The sequence below is a fragment of the Mus pahari genome, chromosome 23 (genome assembly GCF_900095145.1).
Source record: "Mus pahari chromosome 23, PAHARI_EIJ_v1.1, whole genome shotgun sequence".
In the NCBI taxonomy this organism is placed as follows: Eukaryota; Metazoa; Chordata; class Mammalia; order Rodentia; family Muridae; genus Mus; species Mus pahari.
Window position 1 is genome coordinate 25397441 of NC_034612.1, and position 17093 is coordinate 25414533.

A 17093-nucleotide genomic window follows, 5' to 3' on the forward strand; every position below is an offset into this window, starting at 1 on the left:
GAACTCAGAAATCCACCTGCCTCTGCCTCCCAAGTGCTGGGATTAAAGGCGTGTGCCACCACCGCCCCGCCATGCTTCATACAACTTTCTAATGCTTTTTTACCTTTTTAAAACTCTATTGTACTCAGGGTATTGCTATTCTAGGCAAATATTCTACACTGAGTTGCATCCCCAGCCCCTTTTCTGAGATATAAGGTATTTGGCTTTTATATTTTTAATTCTTCATGTGGGACTAAGGCTCTTTTGTATGTTAGACAAGTACAATCACTGAACTATTTCCAGCTCTAGTTTTTATATATCTTTCAATATGTTCGGAGTCAGGATGTATTTAAAGGCAGTTGGCAAGAGTTTATTTCCTACCTCCTGGTAATTGGAATAGGGAAGCAGGACGTTCAGGAGTTAAAGGTCATGTCACACGGTGAGTTTGAGGGCAACTGGGCTACATGAGACCTTGTGGCAGAAAACAAAAGTTTTAAACTTATAAATAAAATATATATTTCCTTGATTAAATCTAGATTTAAAAAATATTGGTATATTATTTTGGGTGTTTCTACACATACCCGAATAGAACTTTTAAGTTTTATTGAAGGAGGACTAGGATGTTGAAAATAATCGTGTGTTAGTTTTCATAGACAACCCTTTCATATAAGAAGCAGCTCAGCCCTGAGGTTTAACCTTGGAAAGGTCTTCTATGGGAAGACCCACTAGCTGCTGCTTTGTCTTTTGCTTCTGAGACAGGGTCTTGCTTCTGTGCCGGCCTGAAGCTGGCCGTGTAATCCCGGCTGGTCTCACATTTGTAACAATCATCCTGCCTCTGTGTCCTGAGTGCTGGGATTAAAGATGTGCACCATTACCGCCCAGTTTCCTTTGGTATTTTGGAAACAGGGTCTGGCTATTTGTTACCCAGGCTAGCCACAAGCTCAGCATCTTCCTGCTTCAGCCTCTGAGTGCCGAGATTATAGGTGTGTACCGCTAAGCATGGATCCGGGAAGGATGGATCTTTAGGTAATAACTCCCTCTTCCTCTTTTGCTATTAAATGACTTCCTAAGATAAAGTCATAACTAGAAAAGTTGCTGGTGTGAAGTTGAGTGGTGTACTTAACTTTAATTGATATTTATTGACAAATAACCTGGGAATTTTGAAATTCTGTCTCAAAATTTTGCCTTGGGACTGGCGAGATGGCTCAGTGGGTAAGAACACTGCTGTTCCCAAGGTCCTGAGTTCAAATCCCAGCAACCACATGGTGGCTCACGACCACCCATAATGAGATCTGACGCCCTCTTCTGGTGTCTGAAGACAGCTACAGTGTACTTATGTATAATAATAAATAAATCTTTAAAAAATATTTTTTTTGCCTTATCTTCTAATGTATAGTACCCCTTCCCCAAGATGGAATTGTGATTTTTTTTTTTTCCTTTGTAGTTATGTGTTTGGTTTTCATTGCTTAACTGCTTCCCACCCCAGTGCTGATTTCTTTATTTTTTCACCTAGATCATCAGCAATGTGCCAGCAGACAGCTTGATTCGAACGGAGAGACCACCAAATAAGGAGATACTTCGATACTTTATTCGGCATAATGCCTTACGTGCTGGTACTGGTGAGAATGCACCTTGGGTGGTGGAAGNTGAATTGGTGAAGAAATATTCCCTGCCTAGCAAGTTCAGTGACTTTTTACTTGACCCATATAAGGTAAGGTCACTATTAGTGTTTGACACCTGGATAAAGCAAGCCTTACTCGATAGCTTCTTTACTAACTCATAGAGCATTAGATTTGGGGCAGATTTCGAACCTTTAACTGCAGATAATTCACTCCGGAACTGAAGCAGAGGCCGTGGAGGGATGATGCTTACTCGCTTGTTCCTGGGCTTGCTTGGCCTACTTTCTTATACAGCTCACAGCCACCTGCCAAGCCTGGGGTTGGCACCATCCATAATGAGCTATGCCTTTCCACATCAATCATTAGTCAAGAAAATGCTTTACCGATTCACCCATGAGCAGTCTGAAGAAGCATCTTCTCAACTGACAGTCCTCTTTCTGGGTTACTCTAGTCAGCGTTAAGATGACAAAATACTAACTGGGATGCCAAAACTGAGCTAGGCGTAGTGGTGTGTTCCTTTCAATCCTAGCACTTGGATCACAGAGACTGGCAGATCTCTCTGTTCGAAGTTTACATACAATTTCAGGACAACAAGGGCTATGTAGAGAGACCCTGTCTTCAGGTATGGGGGTAGAAGGAAAACTGATTTTGTATATAAGGCAAGATAACTTTGACAGTCCTATAAGGCCTAGAATATATATAACTTATGGGACATGTTAATAGAAACCATGCATTTCCCTCTTTAGACTACAATTTCCCCTCCTTGAATTGTCCATTTTGATCTTTAAATCATTTTTATGTAATATGATGTATCTATTAGTCTTATTTAATAAGTGGGGAATCTGAGGTATAATCTAATTAGAACCAAGTAACAGTGGGTGATAAACTAAAGAGTTTGGCTTAGGATTTCTTTTTTTGTTTGTTTTTTTCTCTCCCATCTTTCCTCTCCAGTCTCCATTCCTCTTTCCCTTTCTGTATGAGGTTCTGGGCTCAGTACCCAGGACTACAACAAAACAAAACCAAAAAATACCTTCTCAGCTAACTTACTGGCTAAAAACATAGAGGCTGAGATAAACTCTATATAAATTGCCCTCAACCTTCTGCTGTGTTGTCATCATCAGTGAATTAGACGAGTAGAAAAGCATTGAGTTTGGTGATAGAATACTTGTCTATCATGAGAGAACCTGGATTCCATTCCATATGCAGTAAGAAAGAAACTGTAGGGGTGTGTGTGTGTGTGTGTGTGTGTGTGTGTGTGTGCGCGTGCGCGCGCATGACTTCAATCCCAGCACTCTGGAGGCAAGTGGATCTCTTGAGTTCAATACCAAGTCTCCATAGTAAGTGCTAGGACAGCCAGGACTACATTCTTTCAAAGGAAAACAAAAAACAACAAAACCAACCTACTGGAATAAAAGTCAGATCTGTGAGGAGGCTGGCGAGATGGCTAACTGATGAAGAGCACTTACTTCCTGTCTAGAGGCCCAGATTCAGCATCTGTCATCAGGTAGCTTACAACTGCCTGTGGCTCCTCTCCCACAAATTTGACACTTGTGGCTACTCAGGACGCCTGCATTGACAGAGTCTTGTAATTGGACTGTTTAGATATGCTTTTTTTTTTTTTAATAATATGTAAGTACACTGTAGCTGTCTTCAGACACTCCAGAAGAGGGAGTCAGATCTTGTTACAGATGGTTGTAAGCCACCATGTGGTTGCTGGGATTTGAACTCCGAACCTTCTGAAGAGCAGTCGGGTGCTCTTACCCACTGAGCCATCTCACCAGCCCTAGATATGCTATTTTTATTATTAGGTTCAGCTTCAGATTGAATTGCTGCAGATTGTTTCCTCATTGTTATCAATAAAGAAATGTTTTCTTTGACATACAGTCCTGATGGTGTTATGTTCTTTGTGATGGGAACAAATAGGCTAATATTATCCACTTTTTTTCTTTTGGCCTCTCATGTTGCTGTCATACGTAGTTAGCAATGAGAAAGGGCCTTCACCAAAATATTTTTTCATTCTTTTTCCTCCTCTGTATTAATCTTGTAGAACCGTGCTGAGTGAGAATAGAGGAGACCCTCAGCACATACGTGGTTTTATACTTTTTCAGATCCCCCTGAGTCCAGCCATGCCGGCTCCCATTTGGCTGTGACTACCCAGCATGCTCCATGCTGAGATGATCCAGCTACTGAAGGACTGACTGCTCACGCCGGGAGCCGGCCTGTTGGGAGGGGGTTGGGTGAGTTCATTTCTTTCATTTTTCAGAAAAAAAAACTTTTTATTGAAAATAGAGGCGAGAACTCTTGTCATTTAATGGTCCATATTATTTCTTAATATTGTGCTTCCAAATAGATGTGAAAGCACCTTATTGTAACTTTGAATTCTTTTAACAGTTCTAATGATACCTATTAAAGGTATCTGTTTAAAATGTTAGAACACAACTGCCTCGATTAGCCTTTTTTCTTCCACTTTAAGCACCTACCTGAGCATCAGCAGGAGTGCTGGTGTGTGTGTGTGTGTGTGTGTGTGTGTGTGTGTGTCCTGTTGTGCGGCTGTTAGGGCTGCTTGAAGCCGGGCAGCTTGAGCGCATACACTTGTTTTCACTTGCTGCTGCCGTTGCAGGACAGTCTCAGAAGTACACTGCTCTTTGAAGCACTCAAGTATTGTTGTCTATGAGGGAAACCTTAAATAAATCATCCTTTTTTGCTTATTTCTCATTAACATTTTGATATTTAGTCTTGGGAAACTACAAGTAGGAAATTATACAGTGGGAAAAGATTTCAGGAGTCGTGGCTAGAGTTTGTGTTCTGTATGAGTAAACCTCTGTCCTGAGAAAGGGGTATTGGGGGACACGACATTCGCTTTTAATCAGGCACTGGTAAGCAGCCAGCTAAGCCTAACCCTGTAGTTCTTCATCCCCCCGAGGGGCTGAATAAGGGGCATGTGCCAATATCGCCTGTAATTCTGGGCTTTAAAGTTGGGATTTACTCATTTAGTCAAAAGAAGAGTTTAATCATGGTCTGTTCTTTCAGTCAAACTTTTTTGCTTTTGGTTTTATTATGGTTCTATGGGTTTCTTTGATTCTGTCCTTAATGTTGATCCCCCTCCTTTCCCTTCTGAGTGCAGGGATAACAGGCATGTACCACCATGCCAGTTAGCCCTGTCCATTCATAATGGTTCCTCGTGCATAGTTGCTGCCTGTAGTACAAATTATCTAGTAGTCTCTTTCCTGTTGGCTAAAATGAGTTTGACTATTTCATTTAGTTTTTATTTTAGCTGTCAACTTGACTGTTTGGCTTGTTTGGGGATTTTTGTTTTGAGGCATGGTTTCATGTAGGTCAGGCTGACCTTATCCTTTCCCTCCTGCCCCTGTCTTCCAAGTGCTGGGATTTTAGACTTTTACATGCCATACCCGACTTATACATATTTTAACTAGAAACTCCTGTTATGACCATTGAACTAGGTTCTAACCTCTGAAGTCTTTTTGGTTTGTTTTTGAAACTAGGTGTGACACTGTAGCCTTATTTGTTGACTGTGAGGAAATCTCCCAGTTTTCCAAGGGTTGGAATTTCCCATGTGCCTTTTTGCTTTATTTTTGATACAGTGTCTCACATTATGTAGTCCAGGATGACCTCAGACTTGTATATGACACTCCTTATGACCTGACAGTCTTTCTTTTTTTTTTTTTTTTTTAAAGATTTATTTTTTTATTATATGTAAGTACACTGTAGCTGTGTTCAGACACTCCAGAAGAGGGTGCCAGATCTTGTTAGGGATGGTTGTGAGCCACCATGTGGTTGCTGGGATTTGAACTCAGGACCTTTGGAAGAACAGTCGGGTGCTCTTACCCACTGAGCCATCTCACCAGCCCCTGACAGTCTTTCTACCTCAGCCTCTGGAGTTCTTGAATTACAGGTGTGAGCAAGCATGCCAAGCTGCCTCTTAACTAATTCTGTGTGAGGAAAATGAGGTGTGGAAGCTTGAGGAGACAGAAGGTGTGAATGGAGTAGTGGGAAGGGAGATGGTCTAAGGGAACGTACTGTGAGAGTGGGCCAGCTAGGATCTCTTGGCGTGCTAGCGATGGATGTGTTGTAGTTTCTGTTCTAACCATGTTTACATGAACATGAACAGCCTGGGGCAGAACAGACTGGGCTTTTCCATATAAATACAGACTGTGAAGGAAGTTGTTTGTTTGTATGAGATGGATTGTAATGATTGCCCAGAGTTAAGTTTAAGTGAGTGAGGAAGGGTGGGAAGCCAGTCATGGTGGTCTATGCCTGTCTCTTCCTCAGGCTTAGGAGCATGGCTTTTCTAGAGTCTCAAGACTATCTTGGCCATTATAGCTCCTGCCTCTGTGTCTTGAATGCTGGGGTCATAGGTGCGAGCCACTGCACCTGGCTCTGACATCCTACCTCTAAAAAAAAAAAAAAAAAAGACAAACAGGTTAGGATCTTGAAAATGTGGTAAAATTAATGGCTTTAAAGTTTTGTGCGTTACTTTGGGCGTGGGTGGGCGGCACACACCTAGCACTTGGGAGGCACAGGCAGGAGGATCTCTGAGTTCAAGGCCAGCCTGGTCTACAGAGGTAGATCCAAGACAGTAGGGCTGCAAGGGGAATCCTGTTTCAGAAAACCAAGACAAAACTCTTGTGAGATTGGAGGATTGTAGACTAGAGTGGCTGAGAGAACGAAGGGGGTGGGGCACATAGTCAGGACTGGAGTGCAGTTCAATAAGGAAAGGTATATTGGTGTCTAAGTCAGAGCACCTAAGTCCAATCCCTGTGACTCACATGGTGGGAAGGGAGAGCCAACCCCTTTGTGTTTTCCTCTGACCTCCTCATGCATAGCACTACCCACACATATACTCAACTCACATAAGATAAACAGTGGAATGTTTTAAAGGAATTTTTTTTTTTAAAGATTTATTCATTTATTATATGTAAGTACACTGTAGCTGTCTTCAGACACTCCAGAAGAGGGCGTCAGATCTTGTTACGGATGGTTATGAGCCACCATGTGGTTGCTGGGATTTGAACTCCGGACCTTCGGAAGAGCAGTCGGGTGCTCTTACCCACTGAGCCATCTCACCAGCCCTTAAAGGAATTTTAAAGAACTGTATAAAATAAGTGAGGATTCATAGTTCTTGTGGTTAATATATTCAGAGAAGTGAGTTTTTCATTGTGGGAGAGAACAAAGAAGAGTTTGAGAACCCAAGAGCTTAGACCAGGAAGGTTCTTTATCTATACAGTATTATTACCGCTCTACATGAGTGTGTTTTCACAGGAATGTATGTATGCCTCTGGGTCGAGACTAAGCATTTATATAGTATATTCTTATAGACCAAATTATTGAAGCTGACATAAAATTAAAGGTTGAAAATCTAACTTCTATTTCAAGAACAGGATTATACCCTCTGGATATGTGTGTGCTGTGCCCTACCCCCCTTTTCAGGGACACAATCAATACAGGGTTTAGGAAGGTGCTGTACATTTGAGCTGCACCCTCAGGTTGAGAGTAGCACTTCTTGAAATCTTAGATACTTCCGTTTTTAGATCACATATTTCCTAATCTAGGGCCCATGGATAGACTTTGGAAACTGTATACGTAATTTTTTATATGTTGTTGTTGGAGAAAGTGTTCATAGAGTTTAGTAAAATATTTGAGAACCACTAATGCATATGGAAACAAAGCTAGCTGTTTATTAGAAGCATCTAACATTAGGAGGATGGTAGGTTTTTGTTGCAGTGCTGGAGGTAGAGCCCAAGTCCTCACATATTATAGAGAAGCATCCTATCACTGAGCTGTACAATCCACAGTGCACACTTGGGGGGATGGGGACTTTGAGACAGTCTAATGTAGTAGGATGTCCCCAAACTTCGTATGTATCAAAGACAGACTTTAAATTTCTGATTCTCTTGCTTCCACCTCCTAAGTTTGGGGATCGCTGATACTGCCTCCAGCACATTGGTCAAGTGTAGCTTTGCTTTCAGACAGGTCTCACTATGTTGTATCGATGGATGTGTGGCTTTACAGTGCTTAGATAGTGCTTGCTACACATAGTTTTAAAAGTAATTTTGCTCCTGTTCTTAAATTTTAGTATATGACTCTCAATCCCTCTACCAAGAGGAGGAATACTGGATCTCCAGACAGGAAGCCCTCAAAGAAACCTAAGAGAGACAGTTCTTCTCTGAGTTCCCCGCTAAACCCTAAGCTGTGGTGTCATGTGCACTTGGAGAAGTCATTAAATGACCCACCACTCAAGATAAAGAACTCAAAGAATTCCAAGTCTCCAGAAGAACATTTGGAAGAGGTGATGAAAATTATGTCCCCCAACAAGCTCCACAGCTTCCACATTCCTAAGAAAGGCCCATCCGCCAAGAAGCCAGGGAATTACAGTGACAAACCTCTGAAGGCCAAGGGCAGAGGCAAAGGCATCCTGAATGGACAGAAGGCCACAGGCAATTCCAAATCACCCAGCAAGTGTGTGAAGACTCCTAAGACCAAAATGAAGCAGATGACTTTGTTGGATATGGCCAAAGGGACTCAGAAGATGACCCGCACCCCACGGAGTTCTGGGGGTGTGCCAAGGTCTTCTGGTAANCCTCATAAACACCTGCCTCCTGCAGCTCTNCATCTGATTGCCTATTACAAAGAAAATAAAGACAAAGAGGACAAGAAGAGTGCTCTGTCCTGTGTTATCTCCAAAACAGCACGTCTCCTCTCCAATGAAGATAGAGCCCGTCTTCCAGAAGAGCTCCGGGCTCTTGTCCAGAAACGCTATGAGCTCCTGGAACATAAAAAGANGTGGGCCTCTATGTCTGAAGAGCAACGGAAAGAATATTTGAAAAAGAAANGACAGGAGCTAAAGGAGAGGTTGCGTGAAAAAGCCAAAGAAAGGAGAGAGAAAGAAATGCTAGAAAGGTTAGAAAAGCAGAAGCGATTTGAGGACCAGGAGTTAGGTGGCAGAAACCTCCCAGCATTCAGGCTGGTAGATACCCCTGNGGGGCTCCCCAACACTCTTTTTGGGGATGTGGCCCTGGTGGTGGAGTTCNTGAGCTGTTACTCTGGGTTGCTCTTGCCCGATGCTCAGTACCNTATCACTGCTGTGTCCCTAATGGAAGCCTTGAGTGCAGATAAAGGTGGGTTTTTGTACTTGAACAGAGTGCTGGTCATCCTGCTACAGACCTTACTTCAGGATGAAATTGCAGAGGACTATGGAGAACTGGGAATGAAGCTGTCAGAAATCCCCCTCACCCTGCATTCTGTCTCAGAGCTGGTCCGGCTCTGCTTGCGCAGGTGTGATGTCCAGGAGGACAGCGAGGGCTCAGAAACAGATGACAATAAAGATTCCACACCATTTGAGGACAACGAGGTACAGGACGAGTTCCTTGAGAAGCTGGAGACATCAGAATTCTTTGAGCTGACCTCAGAGGAGAAGCTACGGATATTGACAGCTCTGTGCCATCGGATCCTCATGACATACTCAGTGCAAGACCACATGGAGACGAGACAGCAGATGTCTGCAGAGCTGTGGAAGGAGCGGCTTGCTGTGCTGAAGGAGGAGAATGATAAGAAGAGAGCAGAGAAGCAAAAGCGGAAGGAGATGGAAGCCAGAAATAAAGAAAATGGCAAAGAGGAGAACGTGCTAGGCAAAGTGGACAAAAAAAAAGAAATTGTGAAAATTGAACAGCAAGTGGAAGTGGAAGCAGATGACATGATCAGTGCTGTCAAGAGCAGAAGNCTGCTTAGCATGCAAGCTAAGAGGAAGCGGGAAATCCAGGAGAGAGAAACAAAAGGTAAAATTTGTCCTGAGAGGTTCAGGAAAGCCCTTTCATGGGTAGAAGAACAGAAAGTACTAGAATAATGGTAGGGTATCTGTCATAAACTAGCACTCACTAAGATATTTTTGTTTTCTCATAGTTTTGAGATAAGGTCTTAATTAGCTCAGCCTTTCCTGAAACTTACTTTGTAGCTAAGCCTCCTGCTTCAACCAAAGAGTATGTTAGGATTACAGGCATGAGCCGCTCAACAGCTTTGTGTGCTTGCATACAATTTGTGTGTGTGTGTGTGTGTTTGTGCGCGTGTGAGTGCGTGTGTGCATGCATATGTGTTTAGGTGCTAGAGAGATGCTCTTGCAGGTGAAGTTCACACTTCCAGAGGATCCAGCATCCTCTTGCCTCCACAATCATGCAAGTGGTACATAGATAGATGCAGGCAAAACACCCATACATACTTATTAAATGAATAAATTATTGCGGGACCTGAAGATTGTAGTACACCATGGAATTATAATAACCATTTATAGAGAGCAGTTATTATGTGGTGACTGCATGCATGCACATAGACTATATCTTTTTTTGTTACTGTGTTTGTTTGTTTGGTTGGTTTGGTTTGTTTGTTTTGAGACAGTCTCACACTGTAGCCCTGGTTGGCCTTGAATTTAAGGAAATTCTTCTGCCCTGGAATTGAATATGTGAATATGTGAACCAGAGCATTTTTCTGAGAGGTTCATCTATGTTATAGCATATAAGACAGTATGTTGGAAGAAACCAAGACATAAAAGACAATAATCTTAGTTACAAACTCTTCCCACCATCCTAGAAGAAACCTCGAAAGGCATTCCTGTTCTTAGCCAATGACAACTACCGATCTCTCTGGATTCATGTGCTCTGTGCATTTCATTTAAATAGATTCCCAATGGGCCAGTAAAAGAACTCAGTGTCAGTTGTTGCCACACCTAGCAACTTGAGATTACTCCTGGGACCCACAGAGCAGAAAGTGAGACCTGACTTCCACAAGTTATGCTCTGACCTTTACACACATAGGGAAATGTAATATATATGTGTGTTATAATATATATTAAATAGAATCAAATCGGGCTGGAGAGGTGAATCAGTGATTAAGAGAGCATACTGCTCTTTGAGAAGATATGACTTCTGTTCCCGGCATATCAAGTAACTTACAACTGCCTATAATTCCAGTTCCAGAGGATCGATCTAACACTGTCTTCTGGCCGCCTTGGACAACTGCATTCTCATGTATATACCTTCACACACACACATGCATACACATAATTAAAAGTAATAAAAATCATATAATCTACTTTAATGTTGTATTTCTTTCATTTAATCGTTTCAAGATTCACGTATGTTATTTGCTAACTGTTCACCAGTCAGTGGACAGATAGGTTGCCTGCAACATTTGCTGTTATTATTCCTCTGTAAAGGATTTGGCTAGACATAGTGCCTTTGGGGTATATGCCTAGGAAAGGAATTACTGAGTCCTGTAGCTGTTAACCATTTGAGGAGTTATCTGGCCATTTACAAAGTGGCTGTATAGTTTTATATCCCTGTCACCAGGTGAGGGTTCTGATTTTTCCATGTGTTCACCAGATCTATCTTTAATGTTTGCTTTTATACTTATTTCTTCTGTAACTGCTGTAATTATATAGTTAACCAGTCTAGAGAACTTTATTAAAGGCCACAGATTTTATACTTGATTATAGTTTTGTGGTTTCAGTGCTCAAACCGAAGAGTTTTAGGTGTGCTCGGCAAGCATTAAACCACACCCCCAACATTCCTGTTGTTGAGAAGATTTTGGTTTTTGGTTTAGGTTTTTGGTTTCTGAGACCAGATTTTTCTTTATAGCCCTGGATGTCCTATAACACACTCTGTAAACAAGGCTGGCCTTGAACCTGATCAGAACTCAGATATCTGCTTGTCTCTGCCTGGAGTGTTGCGAATAAAGGCATGTGCCACCACTGCATGGCTGTTATTTAGTTTTGTTGAGGTTATCTCTTGCTCCCTGGAACTCTTCTCTGTGTACTTCTGGCTGACCTCGAACTCAGAGACCTCCCTGGCTCTACTTCCCAAATGCCAGGATTAAATGTGTGTATTAGCAAACCCTGCCTGCCTTTCTTTCTCCCTTTCTCCCTTTCTCCCTTTCTCCCTTTCTCCCTTTCTCTCTCTCTCTCTCTCTCTCTCTCTCTCTCTCTCTCCTTCCTTTGTCTTTCTTTCTTCCTTTCTTTCTTTCTTTCTATACGATTTTTACCTTATTTTTAAAATATCTGTTTACAAATAATATTTTTTTAATATTCTCACTATATTGTATATATGATCATCAGGGAAAATATAAAGATTATGACATTATAAATAGCCGTCCTTTACACATTATTGTAGTAGAATATGACAGACAAAAACTTAAATACTAGATTGATAGATTGTTTTTATTGAGCAAAATTCCACATATTAACCAAGTTGGAGACGAGCTTGAGCCATATGAGACTGTCTCAACTCCATAATTTTTTCCCCATCAGTGAAGTGCTAACATTAATTTTGACTTATTTATAATTGCTTTGTCCTTTTGTACATATGTGCACTGTAGGCCTCTCTGGGGTCATACCCCTTAGAGCCCAAGTTACAAATGGTTGTGAGCTGCATGTGAGTATGCAGAGAAGGGAACCAAGGTCTCTGGGAGATCAGCAAGCGCTCACAGCCTCTGACTCATTTCTCCAGTCATGTGATGATGCCTTCAAACCAGGGAGGGAAAGGGGCACAGGCAGACAGATTGCTGTGAATTCTAGGCCAGTCTGGTCTAAATAGTGAGTTCAAGGATAGCCAGAGCTACACAAAGAAACCCTGTCTTGAGAGGTGTAAGTGGCACAGTGGTACCACATTTAATTCCCACACTCCTGAGGTAGAAATCCATGAGTTCAGGGCAGCCAAGGATATATAGTATGATCCTGTCTGAAGAAGGAAAAGCTTTCAGATTAGCCGCATGTTAGTTGGTGCATGTGTGTCTGGAGTTTGGCTTTAATGCTAGGCAAGCTCTACCACTGAGCCTTACTTCTAGTTCTATAATAATTGCTGCTGCTCTTTCCCTGTTTTTGATTTTTTTTGTTTACCTCTCTCCTGTTAGTCACATTAAAGGATCCCAGTATGGTGGCCTATACCTTTAATTGCAGCACTCAGGAACAGGCAGGCAGACGCTAGTTGAAGGCCAGCCGGGTCTACATAGCAAGTTGAAAGCCAGCCAGAGCTATATAGTGAGACCCTGTATGTATATCGGTTTGAACATGTATACATACATACTTAGATAAGCTGTCACAGGTTCTTCTTGATTGAATTAATTTTTTTTTTCTGCACAGGCTTTCTGTGTGTGGCCCTGGATGTCCTAAAACTTACTCTGTGGACCAGGCTGGCTTTGAATTAACAGAGATCCACCTGGCTCTACCTCCCTAGTGCTAGGATTAAAGGCATGCACCACCCCTCATTCCCATGTGCACCCTGTCTTTGACTGAAATATTTTCTTTTTAATTCATCCTGGTCTGTTTGGGGATCCTGTGGCAGTGAGGGGTGAGACATTGTAAGGGGTGTGGGAGGATCTTAGATGATCATGTTCTACCTTACATGGCAGAGGAAGAAAGGAAGGCCTGGGAAACTCGTGCTTAATACAACTCTTGTTTACTATTCACCAGTGAGATTGGAACGGGAAGCTGAAGAGGAGCGAATGCGGAAGCACAAGGCCGCTGCAGAGAAGGCTTTCCAGGAAGGGATTGCCAAGGCCAAGCTCGTACTGCGCAGGACACCTATTGGTACAGACCGCAACCATAACAGGTAAGTTTCTCAACTTAATTTCCGTGTCTTCTGAGTGGGAAGCTAGTTAAGGTGCTAGAAATGAACTGTTTCTGTTCAGTTTTTCAGTTCTGTTTGTAGCGATGATTGCTCATTGTGCAATTATTGACTACTACTGGTGTCAGATGTTAGGGTTATGAAGTTAGATAAGACAGTCTCCCAGGCTTGTTGGTAGCTTATATCAGAGCTCTTGCATAAACCATGGGTTCTGTTCCCATGATTAAGAAAAAAGTCTCCTCTTGTCCCTAAGGGTACCATTGATACGAAATTTAAATAATACAGACAGATGAACTGTAATCCAAATAGTTATTTTTAAATGGTTCAGTATTTTAGGAGAGATGGTACAGTAATTAAGACCACTTACTGTTCTTGCATTTACTGTTCTTGGGTTTGGGTCTCAGCACCCACATGGTGACTCATACCATTTGTAACTTTAGTTCCAGGGTTCTGATACCCTCTCTGAATCAATGCTGCATCAGTCATGCATATATACATGAAGGCAAAACATGACAGACTTAAAATATTTTTTTTGTTTTGTAGGTAAGGTATTTTAAATTCATTCCTTGTGTGGAACCTAATGAGACAGAATAGACATTACAGAAATGACACAGACATTAGATGAATTCCAGATGCCAAGGCATCTTTGTTACCCTGTCTTTCCTTACAACTCTTATGTCAGATTGGGAGGAAGGCACTATCAGCTGTGACCAGTGCTGCCCCTGCTTGTTAGGCAGCCTGTCTAGCAGTGAAGTGGCCCAGCCTTCTCTGTCCACTGTCGCACTTATCATGGGTGTTACTAATTTATCCTTGTTGTGCTTTGTAGATACTGGCTCTTCTCAAACGAAGTCCCAGGATTATTCATTGAAAAGGGCTGGGTCCATAATAGCATTGACTACCGGTTTAAGCATCACCGCAAAGACCATAGCAATTTACCTGATGATGATTACTGTCCTCGAAGTAAGTATATCTGCTGCAGAGGCTGTTGACATAAAGCAGTGATTCCCAACCATGGGTGGAGGAGCAGGGATGGTGGCGGAGAGCCCTTTTTGAGTGTTGGAAGACCCTTTCACAGGACTTGATAATCAGGCTTTATGGTTGAGGTCACCACAACATGAGGACCTATATTAAAGTTGCAGCATTAGGCAGGTTGAGAACCTCTGCCTTGAGTGTGGTGTCATCCTGCTGCAGGTGGGAAGTGGTCATGTCCAGAATGCACTGAGCAAATCTGAGCTGGGAGCAGCCCAGCACAAAGCCCTGGAGCACTGTTTTCCTTAGTGAGTGTGCGGCTGCCTAGGAGCTGTGGCCACACCAGAGCTCAGGAAACAACTGCACAGCGCTGTTCAGAAAAAGATTTAAGGACTGTCTCTTTTGAATGTGTTTTGACCTTCCTCTTTGAAAAGATGAAACATTTTTATTTGTTTGAAGCAGTGCTGTGCTATAGTTCAGGCTGGCCTAGAACTGTCAATCCTCCAGCCTTAGTCTCTTGAGGGCCAGGATTGTAGGTGTGCACCTCCACCCTCGCTTTGAGATAGTTTAAGTAGGGACTGTCTGTGGTTTAGGATCCACATGGAGGACTGACTTTCCTGTGTCCCCTTTTCCCGGCTGTGGTTTCTTTATTACCAGCCAGCTTCTGAGAGAAGAGCATGCAGGGAGGAGAGAACAGAGTAGCCCTGTTCCTAGTTCAGTGAGGGAAGAGGAAGAGTTAATACTTGTGGGTAATTTTACAGAAATAGCTTTCAGATTTTGTACCTTGGTAATGTCTGTAGAGACGTCAAGCCTAAAACTGAGGTAGGAGACCAAGGAAACAGTTATTTGTCCTTTTTCTCTGCTTTTTAAATTAATTCTGAAATACCTTGTATTGTGCAAAGAAAATTTAGATGTGCTGGGGATTTGACTGCATGAAGGGCAGATAAGGCCTTGACTGACACCTCACTGCAAATCTAATGAGGAGAAAATAGACAGTGTCTCATTTAAGTCAGGGACTGCTCAAGTAATCTCAGCATGTAGGAGCCTGGGGCAGGAGGTGGTGAATTTGAGGCCACCCTGGGCTCTATAGTGAGACCTGTAGGATGGATGCAGGGGTTGACTGAGCCTGAGGCACAGTGGCATGTGTCTATAGTTGTATTTCCTTGGAAGGCTGGAGCAGAGTGATACTTGGGCCCAGTTGTTGAAAAGGACAAAACAGGGAGACCACCTACTACCTGCTTGGGATCTCATATAGCCTAGGGTGGGTTTGAAGTCTTTTTTTTTTTTTTTTAAGTATGTGGTGTGTGTGTGTGTGTGTGTGTGTGTGTGTGTGTGTGTGTCTGTGTATGTGTGTGTGCATTTGGTGCCAGTGAATGTCAGTAGAGGCATCAGACTCTATGGAACTAGAGTTACAGTTTTGGCTGCCATATAAGTATTTAACCCTGAGACCTGGCTTTGGACTCTTCGATGTAGCCAAGGACAACCATGAACTTTTGATTCTCTTGCCTCTACCTCTCAAGTTTCTGGAATTATAGGCGTGCAGCATCTTACCTGATTTTTTATTCTCTACTTGAAATAGAAATACTTTTTTCTTTTTTTTTTTTTTGGTTTTTCGAGACAGTGTTTCTCTGTGTAGCCCTGGCTGTCCTGGAACTCACTCTGTAGACCAGGCTGGCCGTAAACTCAGAAGTTCATCTGCCTCTGCCTCCCGAGTGCTGGGATTAAAGGCATGTGCCACCACGCCCGGCAGAAATACATTTTTTTAAATTGACGGGTAGACGTGGATTTTATTTTAATTTCTAATGCCTGTGTTTGCTTATGTGTCTGTGCACCATATGTGTACAGGCCTGGTGTCCTCGGAGGCCCAGGCAGTTGTGAGACACCCTGATTCTAAACAATAAATCATAAATAAGTGATTTAGAAGAGTTAGAAAGTCACTGATAACATTTTTCATCTGAATGTTGGTTATGAGGTATCTTAATTAAAAAGATAAATGCGGGCTGGTGAGATGGCTCAGCGGGTAAGAGCACCGACTGCTCTTCTGAAGGTCCTGAGTTCAAATCCCAGCAACCACATGGTGGCTCACAACCATCTGTAATGAGATCTGGCGCCCTCTTCTGGAGTGTCTGAAGACAGCTACAGTGTACTTAATCTTTAAAAAAAAAAAAAAAGAAAAGGAAAGATAAATGCAAGTGTACCTTTCTGGATAAGTAGCCTCTCTCTTCAGCTGTGTGTGTGTGGGGGATAGATTCAGATCAGATGCTTGGGCTAGGTGGTTTACTTGTGGTTAGAAGATGTCTCGTGGGTACTGATAGGATATTTAGTAGCACCTCCTCCTCTGCCCAGTAGATGTCATCAGGCATGTCCAAATGTTCCAAACCCTGAACATGTCCTCTGGCACAGTCCCTGTTAAGAACTATTGGGTTATAATAACCTGATAAAGATTGCTTCTCAAGTATTTTATTTTTCTAGGAATGTATTTTTATTTTTGTTTTAAAGTAGTGCTTGATTTTGGAGATACTCCTAATAACAAACTTAATGTAGCATTATTAATAATAAAACCACTAATTTCTTTTATACATCTGAAAACTTTAAGGCTTCTTCATGGTAAGTTATTTTAAGTGTAGATTATATTACCTTGCAGAAAATTCTGGATTTGGTATACTTTACAGATGGATATGTGAGGGCCTATCTGAGGCAGCTGAACTAGAGAAGAGTTGACAGTAGAGTCAGGCTCTTCAGACTTGGAAGCGATTCCAACAGAATGTAGGACTTTTCAGATGCTTATCTAGAGCATCCTAGTGGAGATTGGTTTGTTGTGTTGCCCCACCCCCTTTTTTTCTTTTGGGTGTTTTTTTTTTTTTTTTTTTTTTTTTTTTTTTTTTTTTTTTTTTTTTTT

The 17093-nt window shown here is 42.2% G+C and overlaps 1 protein-coding gene across 1 annotated transcript in view; it reads left to right on the plus strand.

Moving 5' to 3' along the window:
- Baz1b (bromodomain adjacent to zinc finger domain 1B) overlaps positions 1-17093 on the plus strand; it is a 56353-nt gene that overhangs the window by 18408 nt on the left and 20852 nt on the right. Inside the window, exons 6-9 of the mRNA XM_021222545.2 lie at positions 1493-1690; positions 7693-9391; positions 13072-13210; positions 14052-14185. Of these exons, the coding sequence (XP_021078204.1) occupies positions 1493-1690; positions 7693-9391; positions 13072-13210; positions 14052-14185 (2170 nt within the window). The remainder of the gene's footprint in view (positions 1-1492; positions 1691-7692; positions 9392-13071; positions 13211-14051; positions 14186-17093) is intronic.